The 14,119-nt window shown below is 49.7% G+C and overlaps 1 protein-coding gene across 1 annotated transcript; it reads left to right on the top strand.

Moving 5' to 3' along the window:
* The first annotated feature begins 1,232 nt into the window (after positions 1–1,232).
* PPP1R3B (protein phosphatase 1 regulatory subunit 3B) lies at positions 1,233–5,451 on the top strand. The gene is made up of 2 exons (XM_086464369.1): positions 1,233–1,259; positions 4,205–5,451. The coding sequence occupies exons 1-2, from the start codon at positions 1,246–1,248 to the stop codon at positions 5,094–5,096; spliced, it is 906 nt and encodes a 301-aa protein (XP_086320495.1). The 5' UTR covers positions 1,233–1,245; the 3' UTR covers positions 5,097–5,451.
* The last annotated feature ends 8,668 nt before the right edge of the window (positions 5,452–14,119 follow it).

Below are 14,119 nucleotides of genomic sequence, written 5' to 3' on the forward strand. Positions count from 1 at the left end.
CTTCAATCCTGCTTTTATGCTCTGTAAGGGAGGCGAGAGAGTGCAGCATTGCTCACAGCTGTGTAGTTAGAGGCCAGATGTGGCACAAAAAGAGGCAAATACTATTATCCCCATCGTTACCGTGCAGAGAAGGTAGATGCACCATCCCTACCTCGCAGCAGGCTTTACGGCCTCTGCTGTTCACACATGGAGGTGGCATTTCTCCCCAGAGCCGCTTTCCTGCCAAGGCAGCCAGCTCCATGCACATTGTTCGCATTGTTGAGGACATCGGGCTCAGAGCAGCGACAGGAACTGGGGGCAGGAGGGCCCAAAGCACAAAGCAGCCACTGGCAGACCATTGACTGGCCTGGCAGATGTTTTTAGGGTGTCAGAAACACCTTCCCAGCTCTGCAGATGTGCCCGGACAGGGACTCTCGTGGGGTGGGTCTCTGTGCCAGCTGGGTCCCGCGCATGGTTTTTTCCCTACCGTAATTCACCTCTATGAGAAAGTAATTTTTTCCACCCCACACCATCAGCATTGTCCGGAAAGAGGATTTTGGAGTATCCTCTGGAGATTTCTACACAGTGCTAGCACAGACCCGCAGCCTGGAGCCACGGTCACAAGCCGTGGATGTGCGAGCAGCCCTCCTCCCCACCCGCCCCTGAGCGCCCAAACACCCTGGGCCAGCTCAGCCGAGAAGGTAGGTGCCCCAAAAAGGCTTTCCCGCCCCAAGAACGCCGTTCCTATAGGTTTAGCCCTTATCTGCTTCTTCGTGGATGTTCACAAAGCCCCCACTCTGCCCTTCTGGGCAGGCAGAGGCGGCACCACGGCACAGGAGCCGTGTGCCGCCGCAGGACGGTGAGGGCCGGGGACCACCCGAGGCCTGACACGGAGCTCGGACCTTCTGCCGAACCAAGCCAGCCCTACTCGGCGAAAGGCGGCGGCCCTGGCTGACTCAGCGAGGCCCCTCCACAAAACAGAGGGTCCCTGCAGGTTTGAGAGCCCTGGGAAGCGCTGCCCCCAGCCCCGCCGCCGCCGGACCGAGGGCGCTCCCCCCGCCACAGCTCCTGACCGGCCGCTCCCTCCCCGGCCCTTCGCGTGCCGGCCGCCCGGCGCCTATTGGCCCCCCGCCGCGTTCGGAGCGCGCCCATTGGCTGCGGCGCGGGACTGGCCGGGAGGGCGGGGCGGGGCGCGGCGGGCAGTCGGTCTTAAGGCGCCGAGTCCGGCGCTGCCCGGGCGGTGGCGAGTTGAGGGGTACCGGGCTCATGCACTGCGCCAGGTATGGTCCTGCGGGGCTCGCGGCTTCCGCTGTTCCCGTTTGTCTTCCCTAGGGCTTGCTGTGTCCCGCCCGGTGCGGGGTCGCGGCCCCCTCGGGTGCGTGGGAGCAGTACCGGCGCTCCCTGACGCGGTGCTGCTAGCGGGGAAGGGGGCAGGGACCCTCTAGGCTTGGCTCCACGGGTGAGCTGGGCGCCTAACCCCCGAGGCGGCGGGACGCCCCTCTGCCCGGCTCGCTGGGGGTGTATTGGAGCGGCGGCGGGCCTTGGCTCGGGTTTGCAGCGCCGCTTTTGCTTGCGGAGAGGGGCTGTAGCGGTTCGCGCTTCGCCCACGCCTCGGGGGAATGCCTGGGGGAGCTGGGCTGTGCCCTCGGAACAGCTCGGCCTTTCCGAACCGGAGGGATGAGGAGGGCAGATAAGCCGAACGCGGCTTCATTCAGCGGCCTCTCGCGTCAAAAAACTTGTGGCTTTGCAGCTGCTGGGTGTCCAGCCCTCTGCAGGAGGATTACCTGTTCAAAACAGTGCTGGAAGCGGAATGGAGGCTGTTGAAGGGTTTTGATGAATGTAGGTGTAAGTAATTCCTTTCCTCTGACCTGCTTCTCCTTCCTAGAAGTAACGGAGGGAAGAGTGAGCAGTGACATCCTCTTCTGGAGAGGCTAAAGTTGTGGAAAGGTGTCCAGAGGCAGGATCTGTCTCTCCTCTTCCTTTTGAGAGGAGGGGGAAAGGAATTGGCCCCCATACCTGGGGGCCAATGTAGGGATGCCTGCCTTGCACCGCTTGCTTCCTAGAGCTTCCTTTCCTGTATGAGTTCTCAAAGCTATTTCCCTGCTCCTGCCTTCAAAGCATCTGAAGTTCAAGGTGGCCAACACTAGCTCCAAAATGGAAACCTTCATCTGGCTGAGGGTTGAGCATCAGCAGGCTCTCAAGAGCAAAAAGAGATGTCTGGCGTATCAAATGAGCTGGGAACGTTTGTAAAAGCATGCTGCTCAGCCTAATAGTAGGTATGAAAAGCTCTTAATGTAGTTCTTGGAAAAAAGCTCCAAGTAATGCAAATCAGGTTGGATATTTCATGCCTCTTCATTCTAAAAATGATGAATAACCAAGGCTTGAGTTCTCAGCAGTTAGGGGAACTCAGCTGAATAAATTTCCCTGGGAAAAGATGCAATGCAGATGAAACTGGCCCAAGTAAGAGAGAAGTGTTGGAGGTTGCATTAAGTTAAAGGAGGAAATGACCTATATAAAGAATGCTTGAATAAAAACTTGGCAAAACCAGGTAGAGATGAGCAGAACAATATTAGCAGACAGGTGGATCTGCTGTCTGTCTTGTACAGCTACCCTTGAGCTGAAAGGAGGCTGAAGGAGGCAATGCAGGAGTTAGCTGGTGGGTGTGTTAGGAAGCAAGCCTTGGCACATGTGCTCTGAATAAACAGATGCCCTTGCTGAATGGATGCTGTGAAAGCCTGCTCAGAGCTGCTCTGTTGGTGTTGCAGGGTGGGGTGTTAAAGCACTGAATTGGAGAGTGTAGCTCTTGCTTTTTCTTGGCACGGGGGCAGCGATCCAGTACTAGAGCTGGCTGTGCGTGGCTTTGGCAGCCACAGCTCTGCTGCATCACATGGCCGGAGGCTGCTGCTACCGCTGCTGGCTTGCCCTGCCCTCTGTGGTGGGACCAGCTTTGGAGCCTGGTCTGCAGCCAAACAGGATTTTTATTATGGGAATACTCTGTGTTTAAGGTCAGCTGTAATGTAGTTGACTTAAGGGGGTTGTGTGTGACAGATTTGTCCAGTGATTTATCCAGAGCCAGGTCAAACAGATTCTGCCAAAAGCATCCAGCCTAACCTCAGGGTAAGCACAGGAGTGATAGGTATGGCATTCTAGGAGCTGCCTGGCTGCAAAGGCAACTCTAGGGCTACATCTAGCAAGGTGCTGGGTGGGAGCTGCCCTAGAGTGGGTGCACAGGGAGGGATGGATCTGCATACCTGGAGGAATGGCCTGGGCACGGGAGGAGGAGAGGCTGTGGTGGAGGGGCACACAGCCTGCACCTTCTGGGGGAAGGACTTTTTTCCAAAGGCTTGGTCAGCTGTGAGTTGTGTTTGGCAGAGCCCTGTATGGGTGTTTCCCAGGGGCTCAGTGCAAGTGCTGTGGAAGCTTGAGGCGAGAACTCTGCACTGGAGGTAAAACCTGCTGGGCCATCTGAGCTGACATCTGTTTTAAAGTGCAGTAGAGGGAAGAAAGAGGCTCCTCTGTAGATATGGAGCAATGTCAGCTAAATGTTTACCCTGCTGCTGTATCAGACTGTTGCTATCCTTATAATACCACTTGCAGGTGTTTTAGATGGAGTTCTGGGAGACAAAGTATGTAGCTTAACTAAGCAAGTGCTTTTAGCCTCTAAAAATACCAGACATCTGGGGTTTTGTGAGAGGTGAGGTCAGTTGTGTACAGCAGTTTGTGACAAACTGAGTTCTTCCTGCCACAAAAGCATCAGATGCCCTGGGGAGAGCCTCTCCCAGAGGGAGGGGAGCACAGCAGGAATATTGCTTTACGTAGCACTGAAATTTGATAAACTCTGGGTTTTGTGGACATCAGCAGGACTGAGCTGTGGGCTTTGCTTTGGTCCAGAAATCTTCTGGAGCCTGCTATTGCTAGTCTATTAGGGCAGTGCCTGTGCGTGTCTTCAAATGGTGACTGTCCCTGTAGCAATTGGAACAAGATCTTGTTCAGGGGCACAACAGGCTGCGGTCCTGCCACTTGTGCTTGTAGCACATTTCTCAGTGTGTCTGTAAATAAATCGCACTATGCAAGTACTTGCCTTTAGTTAAGCTTGAGGGACTTGTGGGGTTGATGGAAGCAAGTTTCTTTGGGATGGCTGGGGGAAGTGGTGTAGCAGTTGTCTGACAAAAGTCACATTAAAATGCTTTTCTAACATCAACTGACCCTTCTTGTCATCTTCCAGAGTATTAGACTATTTTCCTCACAAACAAGCAATGGCTGTGGATGTAGCAATGCAGCTTTACCTATGCTCTTCACCCTTGAGAAGAGAGAAGTGTGCCTGCAAAATTACTCCGAAGCCAAGCAAGCCGTTGCGGCCCTGCATCCAGCTGAGTAGCAAAACTGTGCTGAATGGACCAGAAGAGGCAGCAAACTCCTTCGCACACAACAAAGTGAAGAAGAGGGTGTCGTTTGCCGATAGCAGAGGCTTTGCTCTGACGATGGTGAAGGTATTCTCGGAGTTTGACGATCCACTAGATATTCCTTTCAACATCACCGAGCTGATAGACAACATTGTAGGTCTGACAACAGTGGAGAGGGACAGCTTTGTCCTGGATTTTGTTCAGCCCTCTGTGGACTACCTGGACTTCAGAAACCGCCTCCAGGCAGACTGTGTCTGCCTTGAAAACTGTATGCTGAAGGAGCGATCCGTTGTGGGAACAGTGAAGGTGAAGAACCTTGCTTTTGAAAAGACTGTGAAAATCAGGATGACATTTGACACCTGGAAAAACTTTGTAGATTACCCATGCCAGTATGTCAAGGATATGTATGGAGGGTCAGATCGGGACACATTTTCCTTTGACATCAGCTTGCCCGAGGGAATTCAATCCCACGAAAGAGTTGAGTTTGCCATCTCCTTTGAGTGTAATGGGAAGGTGTACTGGGACAGCAACAGGGGCACAAATTACAGGATCATACGATCAGAACTGAAGTCTGCCCAGGAAGCCGGCCACCCCCCGCGGGGCCCTGACTTTGGCAGCTCCTTTGACCAGTTTGGGAGCCCTCGGTGCTCCTATGGCCTCTTTCCCGAGTGGCCCAGCTATTCAGGCTATGAGAAGCTAGGGCCTTACTATTGACCCAAGGACTAAGTCCTGACTGACTGACTATTGCTGGCGTGTCCGCAGGCCTGGGAGCTGGTCTGAATGTGAGGTGTACAGAAAAGTGGAAGAAGAATGGCTCTGTGTAGCTCTGCATAAGCCTCCCAGCAAAAACCAGATGTGCAGTGCACTGCTGGCAGTGGCCTTATAGTCAGGGAAGCATCTCTGGCATAAAGGGCTGCCTTCCCTGCCCCAACTCTGATAACTTGGCTCTCTGGATGCTCAAAGGACCAGGAGCTGTTGCTCGTGTGTCTCTTCAGTGCTGCAACTCTTTCCTCTTCTATAAAGCTGCTAGTCTCCAGGGAAACACTACAGTGCTTATATCGTCTGTCCAAGCTATATAGTGGTGGCTGGTTTGTATTGCTTGCCTAGTGTTAAAAGGCTTTTTCAAAATATGTTCTAGTATTATATTTTTAGTGGGCTGTACTTCAGCTGCAGGGTTCTCCTTGCAAAGCTGGCCCAGGCCTGTTGGGAAATGGAGTGGTTGGCTTGTGGGGAATGGAGTCTTTTCCTTGCACATGTCCTTGTAGTGTGAGATCGTTCCCACTGGAGGCATAAAGGGTGTTTTGGAAATGAAAATGCAACTGTGGTGACAGGAAATGTGGCCCTACAGCCTGCCATATTAGGAGACATAGTGCCTGTGGGAGAGGATCTGATATGCCTAGTCACCAGCAGTTATATCAACTGATCTTGAAAAACTCTCATTATACCCTTGGTGTTACCAAAAATAGGTTAGCTGTAGCTGTGTGGTACTTCTAACACAGCTGTGGGTTGACAGCCTTGACTGCCTTCTTCAAAACCTTCCTGTTTCTTTAATTGCAAGTGATCAGATGTCCATCAAGGGGAAAAAGCATCATCAAAATCAACTGTTGGCCATGCTGGGTCCTGAAAATGCAGTTCTTCCTCCTGTGAACTGTAAAACAGGGTTTTGTCCAGCTGGGGATCTGAGTTCTGTGCAGGAGGCTGTGCTCAGGTGTTACAGGAGCTAAATGCAAATAGACCATGGCTACTCTGTGCTGTGTCCTGTTAAAGAAGGTGACTATTGTGTACCTATTGTGGTGGAAGTGCCTTGACTGAGAAAGGGGTGGTGTGTGCAACCCCAGCAATGCTTTGGGATAAATAGGCTTTGGAAATGGCATTGCTCTTAAAAAAAGATCTCCTAATAGTTTCTTTTTTTTTTACTCTGTGGCATGAACTGCTTGGCAGCTCATGGTGTGGCACTGCTCATGTGTGAGGATGCTGTGGCCATACTGGGTGAACATCAACATGCTGGGCTGCCAGTGCTGTTGAAGCAGTAGCTGCGCTGCCATTTCAACCTGTAAATGCCCAAACTGCTTCTCTGTGTCCATAAGAAGTGTCTCACCCACCTGTGAGGAGCATGAGATGTGGGGTTATCCAGACACCACCCCTGTATGTGGAATGAATTGCTGTTGTGAGCCATCCCTATCTTCAGAGGTGGCTTGTCTTCTGGACCTGCGCTGAGGTGAGGTGGCCAGATTGTGCAGTGCCAAACAGCCTCACAAAAGCTTCTTGTGTGCTGGTTGAGCAGAATAACTTAATCCTGCAGCTCAAAGGGAAAGTGCTGAATAGTTTGTAGAAACAGAAGTCAAGGAGATCTTACTTTTCTAGTGCATAAGCTTCATATAATTTTTTGGGTGCCTTAATAGCCTATGGGTGGGCTGTAGAGAAGCAAAGGGCTAGACTACTTAACTTTTTAAATCTAGCTTTTAATTCTGGAGGCTACTGTATAAAATACTTACTAGCTGTTTTACCCTAACTGAGAAGGGATACTATGATCACTGTTGGATGCTGAAAGGGACAAGTAGAGCTTGCAGGAAGAATAGCTAACCTTCAGCTGCTGCTTTTTTGAAACACAACATCAATGCATGTCATAGCTGTGCTTGATCACTTAGTCCAGGTGGTAAATCTGCTTGCTGGCCCAGAGCTCATCAGGCTTGGTTCCTCTGTTCCAGCAACTCCCCAAGTCAGCCCTTAGAACTTGCATGGGGTGTCTCTTGAAGGGACTATTGCCTAGCTTTGGCTTGAACCTGGTTTTAAATTTTAAGTCTGAGTGACACTGATTATTTTTATTATTTAGTGTATGGTGTTAATGCTGTAAGACACTGACTGTAGAAATGTCCTGTTCTCCTGGCATGCTGTCATGCCTATGGAGAGCTGTTTGTGGGCCAAAACAAGGCATGTATGTCTGGGGTGCTGTGGATGGTGGTATCTCCTTATGGGCCTGATTGTTTTCAGGCTGTGGATGGGGTGTGCTTGGGGAGGAACACAGAAGGTAAGCTAGAAGAGCAATGCCATAAGTAAAAGCTAGGCTGGGAAATTACTATTTGACCAATAGTGGTTTAAAAATACTACTTGTGGCCTTTCCCCTTTTCCCTTTTTCCATTGCCAATGTGAACATAGAAGTGAGGGGTTGGTCTCCTTGCTCTATGCCTGGAAGTGCCTTGTGGGGTGTTTTGCATGTTTGTTTTTAAAAGATATTTTTGTACACAACATTCAAGTGGAAAATGCACTTTATAATTGCCATGTAATGACTCTTTTAAAGCTATGGTTCTGTTTTTATCTGATTGTTAAAATAAAGGTGGAACAAAGTGTTTGCTGTGTATCTGGCCATCTTCTTATCCCATGGGGCTGGGGAGGTGATTTGCACACAGGACCAGCTTTCTGCAAGCAGCCATTGGCAGAGAGGAGCACATGTCTGCAGTAGACTACACTGCCTGAAACAGGAAAGAGCTGCCTATTCTTGCTGCCTTCCTGGCAACACAAATGCTTCCAGAGCCTCTGCAGCCGCGGGGAGGAGGAGAGGAGCCAGGCTCTTGTCTCTATGCTCTTTAAGCTTCCCCACTAACCACTGTGTTCCTGAGCTACTCTTCATTCTTTCCCTGCTTGCAGTGCCAGGAACAGCCTTTTTGGGTTTTTCTGCTTTTATTTCAGGTCAATCTCATTCCTTACCCACACCTGGCTTGATCTGGGATCAATGTTCTCTGCTTGGGTACTGGGGTGTGCTAGATGCTAGGAGAGGTGTTGCAGTAGGAGGGCCAGGCTCTTTAATACCAGGATCAAGTGAAAGTTAGACCCTTCTTTAAGTCCCAACTAGTTGTGCCTGTTGTCACTGCAATAAAAAGCACGGGGAGGAAACCTACCCCTTTGCAGGAAGGGAGCAGCTCTGGTGTAAATGCCAGCCAGGGCTAGTTTCAGGATTTGACCTGGCTTTGACCACAAAGCCCAGGTCTTGTTGGTGCACCGAAGGTGTTGAATTTCAGTCAACTACTGAGTTGTGTGGCTTTTGTCACTTGCAGATAAGATAAGAAGGAAAGCTGGGGGGAGGGGGGCGGGGGGGGAAGCACAGACAGTTTTCGGTGTGGGCTGGCTTGAGAGGCTAATGCAGGCAGGACTTCCCACCTCGCTACAAAGCCTTGCAGAGAGCGAGGTTAGCTTTGTTCTGTACAGAAATAAAACTGAGCGCCTTCTGCCTGTGGCTATTTCTGAGTCTCTCACTTTCATAAGATGAACTACCTTTCCAGAGTGTTTTGTTTTCCGCAGGAGCTGGGTAAGGTGAAGCTTTTTGTTTCTCGGGTTCCTGCCGCAGTCTTTGCATCCCAAAAGCAAGCATGCTGACACAGTGGGGTGCAAGCTCTCCCACCAAGTCATGAAGCTGCCTGCCTCGACAGAGGAGTACGGGCTCTGCATGCACCTGGGAAAAGGGTATAGCATGGTGTTTCTTGCTGGTCTGTGGTGTTTCACTCCCCTGTGGCTCAGGGGAGCCTCCGTTGGCTGTCACCCACTGCTGTTTGTGCCCAGAGGCATTTCTGGTGTTGTCTTTGTGGTGGGATTCCTCCATGAGTGGCGGATCTGCCCAAAGGCAGCTGAGGGTAGATCTGCAGTAGGAGTGCTCAGGTCCTTGGGAAGGGGAACAGCACAGGCTGGGGGTTGGAAGTTATGTATGTGTGATTTTTCACACGCAGGTGGGTAAGAGATAAGCCCTGCATGTAATCCCTGCCTGACAGCAGTTATGCCATGAAAAGGCGTATGAAGCAAAGGACTTGCCTTTCTTGGCAACCATTTGCCACTTCCTTTTCTCCCCAAATTCTTTGTCACTTCCACATCGAACCAACTACTGTTAAGCTCATTAAAAATGCTTTATATATATTTTTTTTTTACTACTGTTCCTTTTTTAATCAAACACACAACACATCTCTTTTAAAAGGGCATCTGATTGATTGTTTTTCTGGTTGCAGAGAGAAAACAAAATATTTTTAAAAGCTATTTGTGCCCCTCCTCTTGCCCCAGCGCATCCCCAGGTGATTTGGGTGGCTTGGCCAGGCCTGCTTTCATATCTGACACTGTCCCAAGCTCGTGAGTGAGACAACTGTAGTCAGCCATTTCCTGTAACAGTTTTGTGGCCAAAAATCCCCTGTGATGATGGTTTCTGTTTGAGAGATAAGGAAGTCCAAGCTAAGCCTGCTGATGCCTGGGGCAGCTGAAGAGAAAGGCAAGCATTAGAAGGGCCAAGAGTTAGGGTTTCTCTCCTAATGGCCAGGTCTTACATGCTAGAGGATGTAGACACTGCAGTTACTGAATTTATAAAGCCCTTGGTGGCAGGTGTGATTGTGCACTTGCTGTTTAATAAACAAAGATTTCTTAGGGTGCTGCTGGCATCCTCCCACCCCAGCCTTTGCTCTGACATTCCCAAACTTCTGCATCCTGAGGGTTTTTGGATCCACCTTTTGGCAGAGATAATTAAGCTGGGATGTCACGTTGATCTCAGCTGAGGTGTTTGGATGTGCAGGTTTCCTAAGTCTGTGTTCCATGGACAGTTCTGTAAAGGCAAGGGGGGGCAGGTATTCCCTGGGTCCATATCCAACTCCCTTTTGTTAAGTTTGTTAAAAGTAGATCCAAACACCCCAGGAAGAGCACAGGTGAGTTTGCTGCTCTCCGCATTCTCATGCTTGCTAAGAAGGTCCTTGCTGGGGAAAATGGGCTGCTAGAGTTGTCTCCAGCCTTGTCTGGCTTTCAGAGCAGAGCTGGTGATGGGCTGAAAAAGTTTACTCTTTGAGGCTGCTCATATATGAAGAAGGTCCTTCAGTTTAGGTTTCAACATGTGCTTAGCTCATGGCCCTGCTTAATCAGAAAGTGAGGCTCTGTTGCTAACTGAGCATCAGGCAACAGTGTGAGCAGAGCTACAGCTGAGACACATGATCCTAAACGTGGGGAGGTGATGAGCAAAAATGTCAGAAATCCAAGAAAGGCTGACTGCTTTCAAACTCAATGAGGATGGTTCAGCCTGCCATCCATCTGTGTATCTGTACAGATGCTGTACGGGCACCTCACATTCTTGCTTCAGATGTCTGCCAGACCAGACTTAGCATGGAGGATGCTCTGGTGAAAAGCTGCCTACAGCAGGCTAAGATGCAGAGGATAGGAAAAATGTTTCTGCCAAACCATGGGAGTGTTAAGTGCATCCAGATAGTACTCTGCTGATGGAGCAAATTTTTCTTTGGTGTTAAATGTGGCTCTTATAGGCAGTCAAAGTAGAGAGTGACCTGTGGAAAATGTGTTTGCCTTGCTAAAGGAGGGCAGCAGGAGCATAAAAGGGGAGGAAGACAGAGTGCATCATTTCCCAACAGCAGTCAGCATTTCTTCTTCGGTTTCCTTGCCACAAAGTGTCAGCAAATGAGCCTCACTAAGAGACTGGATCTTTGGGGGCATGTCTCTTGTCACCAAGGCAAGGGATAAACGGTGCTTCCTTTTCAACACATAACCACAGGGCTTCCTATTGCTCTGTAGTGCCTCCCTTGTGTTTCCAGCAGGGTATTGCCCTTTTCTCACACACCATGATGCTGTTTCCACCACTGCTAGTGTAGCCATCACCAAACTCAAGTGTAAGCTTGGTTTCACAATGTCTTCTGCAAGCTTGTGTGTGGTCTGGGGGAAGGAAGGGTAGTTGTGTGCAGTGGGCAGAGGCTGTGCTAAGGATACAGCTTTCAGCAGCACCAAGAGCACCCTGCACTCCTGGTAACAGCACAGAGCTTTGCCATAAAGCCAGCAATGTGCTAGGTTGTGATGCTCCCAAACTCCCCTGGTATTTCCACAGACGCTCCTGCGGCACAGTTCGGCTGGCTCTAAACTATTGCAATAAAACGTATTTATGCCCTTGTCTCTTTTTGATGGAACTAAGCTTCAAACCAGCTGCTCTGGCCCAGCAAGGTTCTGCCACATTGCAGCCAGAGAAGCTGCCCAGCCTGTCTTTATCCTCCCCCTTGGAGGGGTACCGTGCCAGACAGTTAGTTGTCTTTAAAGACTTGTTATTGACATTTATACAAGGTTTAAAAAAAAGAAAAAGGGTGTCTTTGTTGAAAAATAATTGCAGCTGGCATGTTCCTTGGGTACGGATAAGTCAGAGCAGTCACCAAGTTAAGTACTTTGGCTCCTGGAAGAGGGATACAGGCAATCCCTTCCAGCCAATGCATTAGTCACAGATCTCTCTGCTCTGATGCTGCTATGTTGTCTCAGGGGAAGAGCAGGCTTAAACTCCATAACCCAGGAGAAGTATGCTCAAAAGAGCATAAGAAGAGGGTGAAATATTCAGGATATTTCCATAAATGCTTTTATAGATTCCAGCTATTTCTGATGTGGGGATCTTGAGACCAGGGTGATGTCTTTATATTCAATGAATCCTAGCTAGGTTCAAGTGTGAAGAGATTTTAGATGTCTGCCCCAAGCAGGACCACTCTCACAGCTAGCAGAGGTCACTCAAGGCTTCATCAATGTGGATGCTGATAACCTCAATGATGGAGATGCCACCACATCTCTGTGTCCTGTCACAGAGCTGCACTGTTGTCCTAGGGAAAAGGCACGATCCTCAGGAATCAAAGGAGCTCTGAGCAATGTTGCAGTCTTGCTAAAGCATCCTGTTTGTTCCAGCTCCTGGCAAGATGCAGGACATATGGATGTGAGGGGACAAGGTAAGTGGCCACGGGGAAAAAAATACTTCAGGGCTGGCAAGTCCTAACCCATGTGTAGCTTGGGGCAAGGGAGGAGTTGCTGTTTGCATACAGCAAGGTACTTAGCCATGCCCCAAGGCATCCTGCAGTAAAGAGTAGAGCCATATTCCCAATACAATCGCTGGAAAACTCTGCTGCCAAGAGCTGAAGACCTAAATTGACCTACCATCCACCTACCAATGACACCCATCAAGGTCAGTCTGAGCAAACCAGACCCCAGTTTCCTTCCCAGCACTCAATATTCAGTGGTAGGGAACTCATGATCTCCTGTGCCTGCATCGTTATGGCCCCTGTCAGAACAAAACTGGAGCATTATCAGCAAGAGTGTAATTCCTCGGTTTTTGTGTGGTGACACTCCAACACTATGGAGACAGGCGCTTTTATAGGAAGAAATATAACAGTTCTTGCCAGGCCAACACAGGGTTTTACGACCCTTCCCCTTTCACATATTTTTCCTGGGACACCTGGCAGGTGTTTCTTCTCCTGCATTTCCCTACTTGCTGTGATTTATTGGCATCTGGGTGGCCATCAGAAATGCAGACTGTTTCTTCATCTATGAATGAGCTCAGCTGAATGTGTCCTTTATGGCGTTGCAAGCAAGGGTTCAGGGTAGCTATAGGTGATGTGGTAACAAAGACCACAAGTAGTACCTTCCACACCTCAGTCAGCAGAACACTTGGTCACTCGGTAAAGATGTTGGAACAGGTCTCCCTCTTGGGCTGAGGACTGTCACAGCTCAGCTTTACTTTCTCCAAGAAGCTGTCTCTAAGCAGATCGACTCACAATAGGAGGCAAACTAAAAATAAATCTATTGAACCCTACACTCCTCCATGGTGGCTTCTGCAGGAGAAGAACTTCACTTCAGAGACCAGAACAATGATCACTTGAACGCTTTATAGCCATGCAAGCAATTATAGCAGACATGCACTAACTTTTAAGTTGGTGGTCAACAAGATTTCTTAGACAACTAATGAACCTACACACAAATCTTTCAGTGCTTCTAAATGCCCTGCAATAACAGCCTAGTGCTGGTAAACAGTGAGCCATAAAGCCAGCAGGGATGCACTCACTGGGAATTAATAGCAGGATGACTGAGCATTTTAGTAATTTTTCCTTTTTTTAGTTTTGGTGTTACTGCAAGGAAACACGGCTTTTCTTCAGGCAAGCTGTCTTGCAAGTGTTATTTCTGCTAATAGGTATCCCGTTTTAGCCTAAAATTAAGTATTCAGTTCAGTACCAAAAGCTTTTGTTGTTACTTATCTGTGTCAAACTGGATTTAGTTGTTTAACCACTTACCTCAACAAATACAGGCACTGTACACAATTTGGTGGCCCACTCTGAGACCTGGGGAACCCATGGCAACCTCAGGCTGCTTTGGACCCTGGGGCTGGGCACCATGTGGGATGACTCCAGCTGGCAGCTCAGGATCACTTTGGAGAAGCTGGGAAGGAAAGCAGAGTTATCTCCCTCTGAAATCAGAGCAATGTGTGCAAGGAAAGATCTCTGAGGTCCTTGTCTTGGCCACAGTAATGCCTGTAGGACGCAGCTGTTCCCTGGGTGAGGAGATCAGGAGCTTGCATTGGCCGTCCTACTCTGGCACACTGGCAACTTGGAGCAACTCAGCTGTTCTGGGAGAAGCCCACCCTTGGCCTTAAGGTGACTGGATGGGGAAGCAGGACACTGGCCACTCCAGCCACCTCTGCCCCTTGCCTCTCCTCTTCTCTTCCTGGAGTAATTTCTCAGGATGGAAGACAGGACCCCAGTTCATTCGGCACCCGTTGGCCCACATGGCCATGGGGCACAGAGGTGGCTTGGCAAGGGGCTGCCCATACCCTCTTTCTCACCACTTGCCCTCAGCTCCCTTGCTGAGGATGCCGGAGCCCATGCTTATGCATGCTGACTTCACACAGCAAAGGCACAGAAATCCATACTGATGACCAGTTATTGACCTTATATTAAAAAAAAATGTGCTTTTTTAAG

The sequence above is a fragment of the Leptosomus discolor genome, chromosome 4 (assembly GCF_034619465.1).
Source record: "Leptosomus discolor isolate bLepDis1 chromosome 4, bLepDis1.hap2, whole genome shotgun sequence".
Lineage (NCBI taxonomy): Eukaryota > Metazoa > Chordata > Aves > Leptosomiformes > Leptosomidae > Leptosomus > Leptosomus discolor.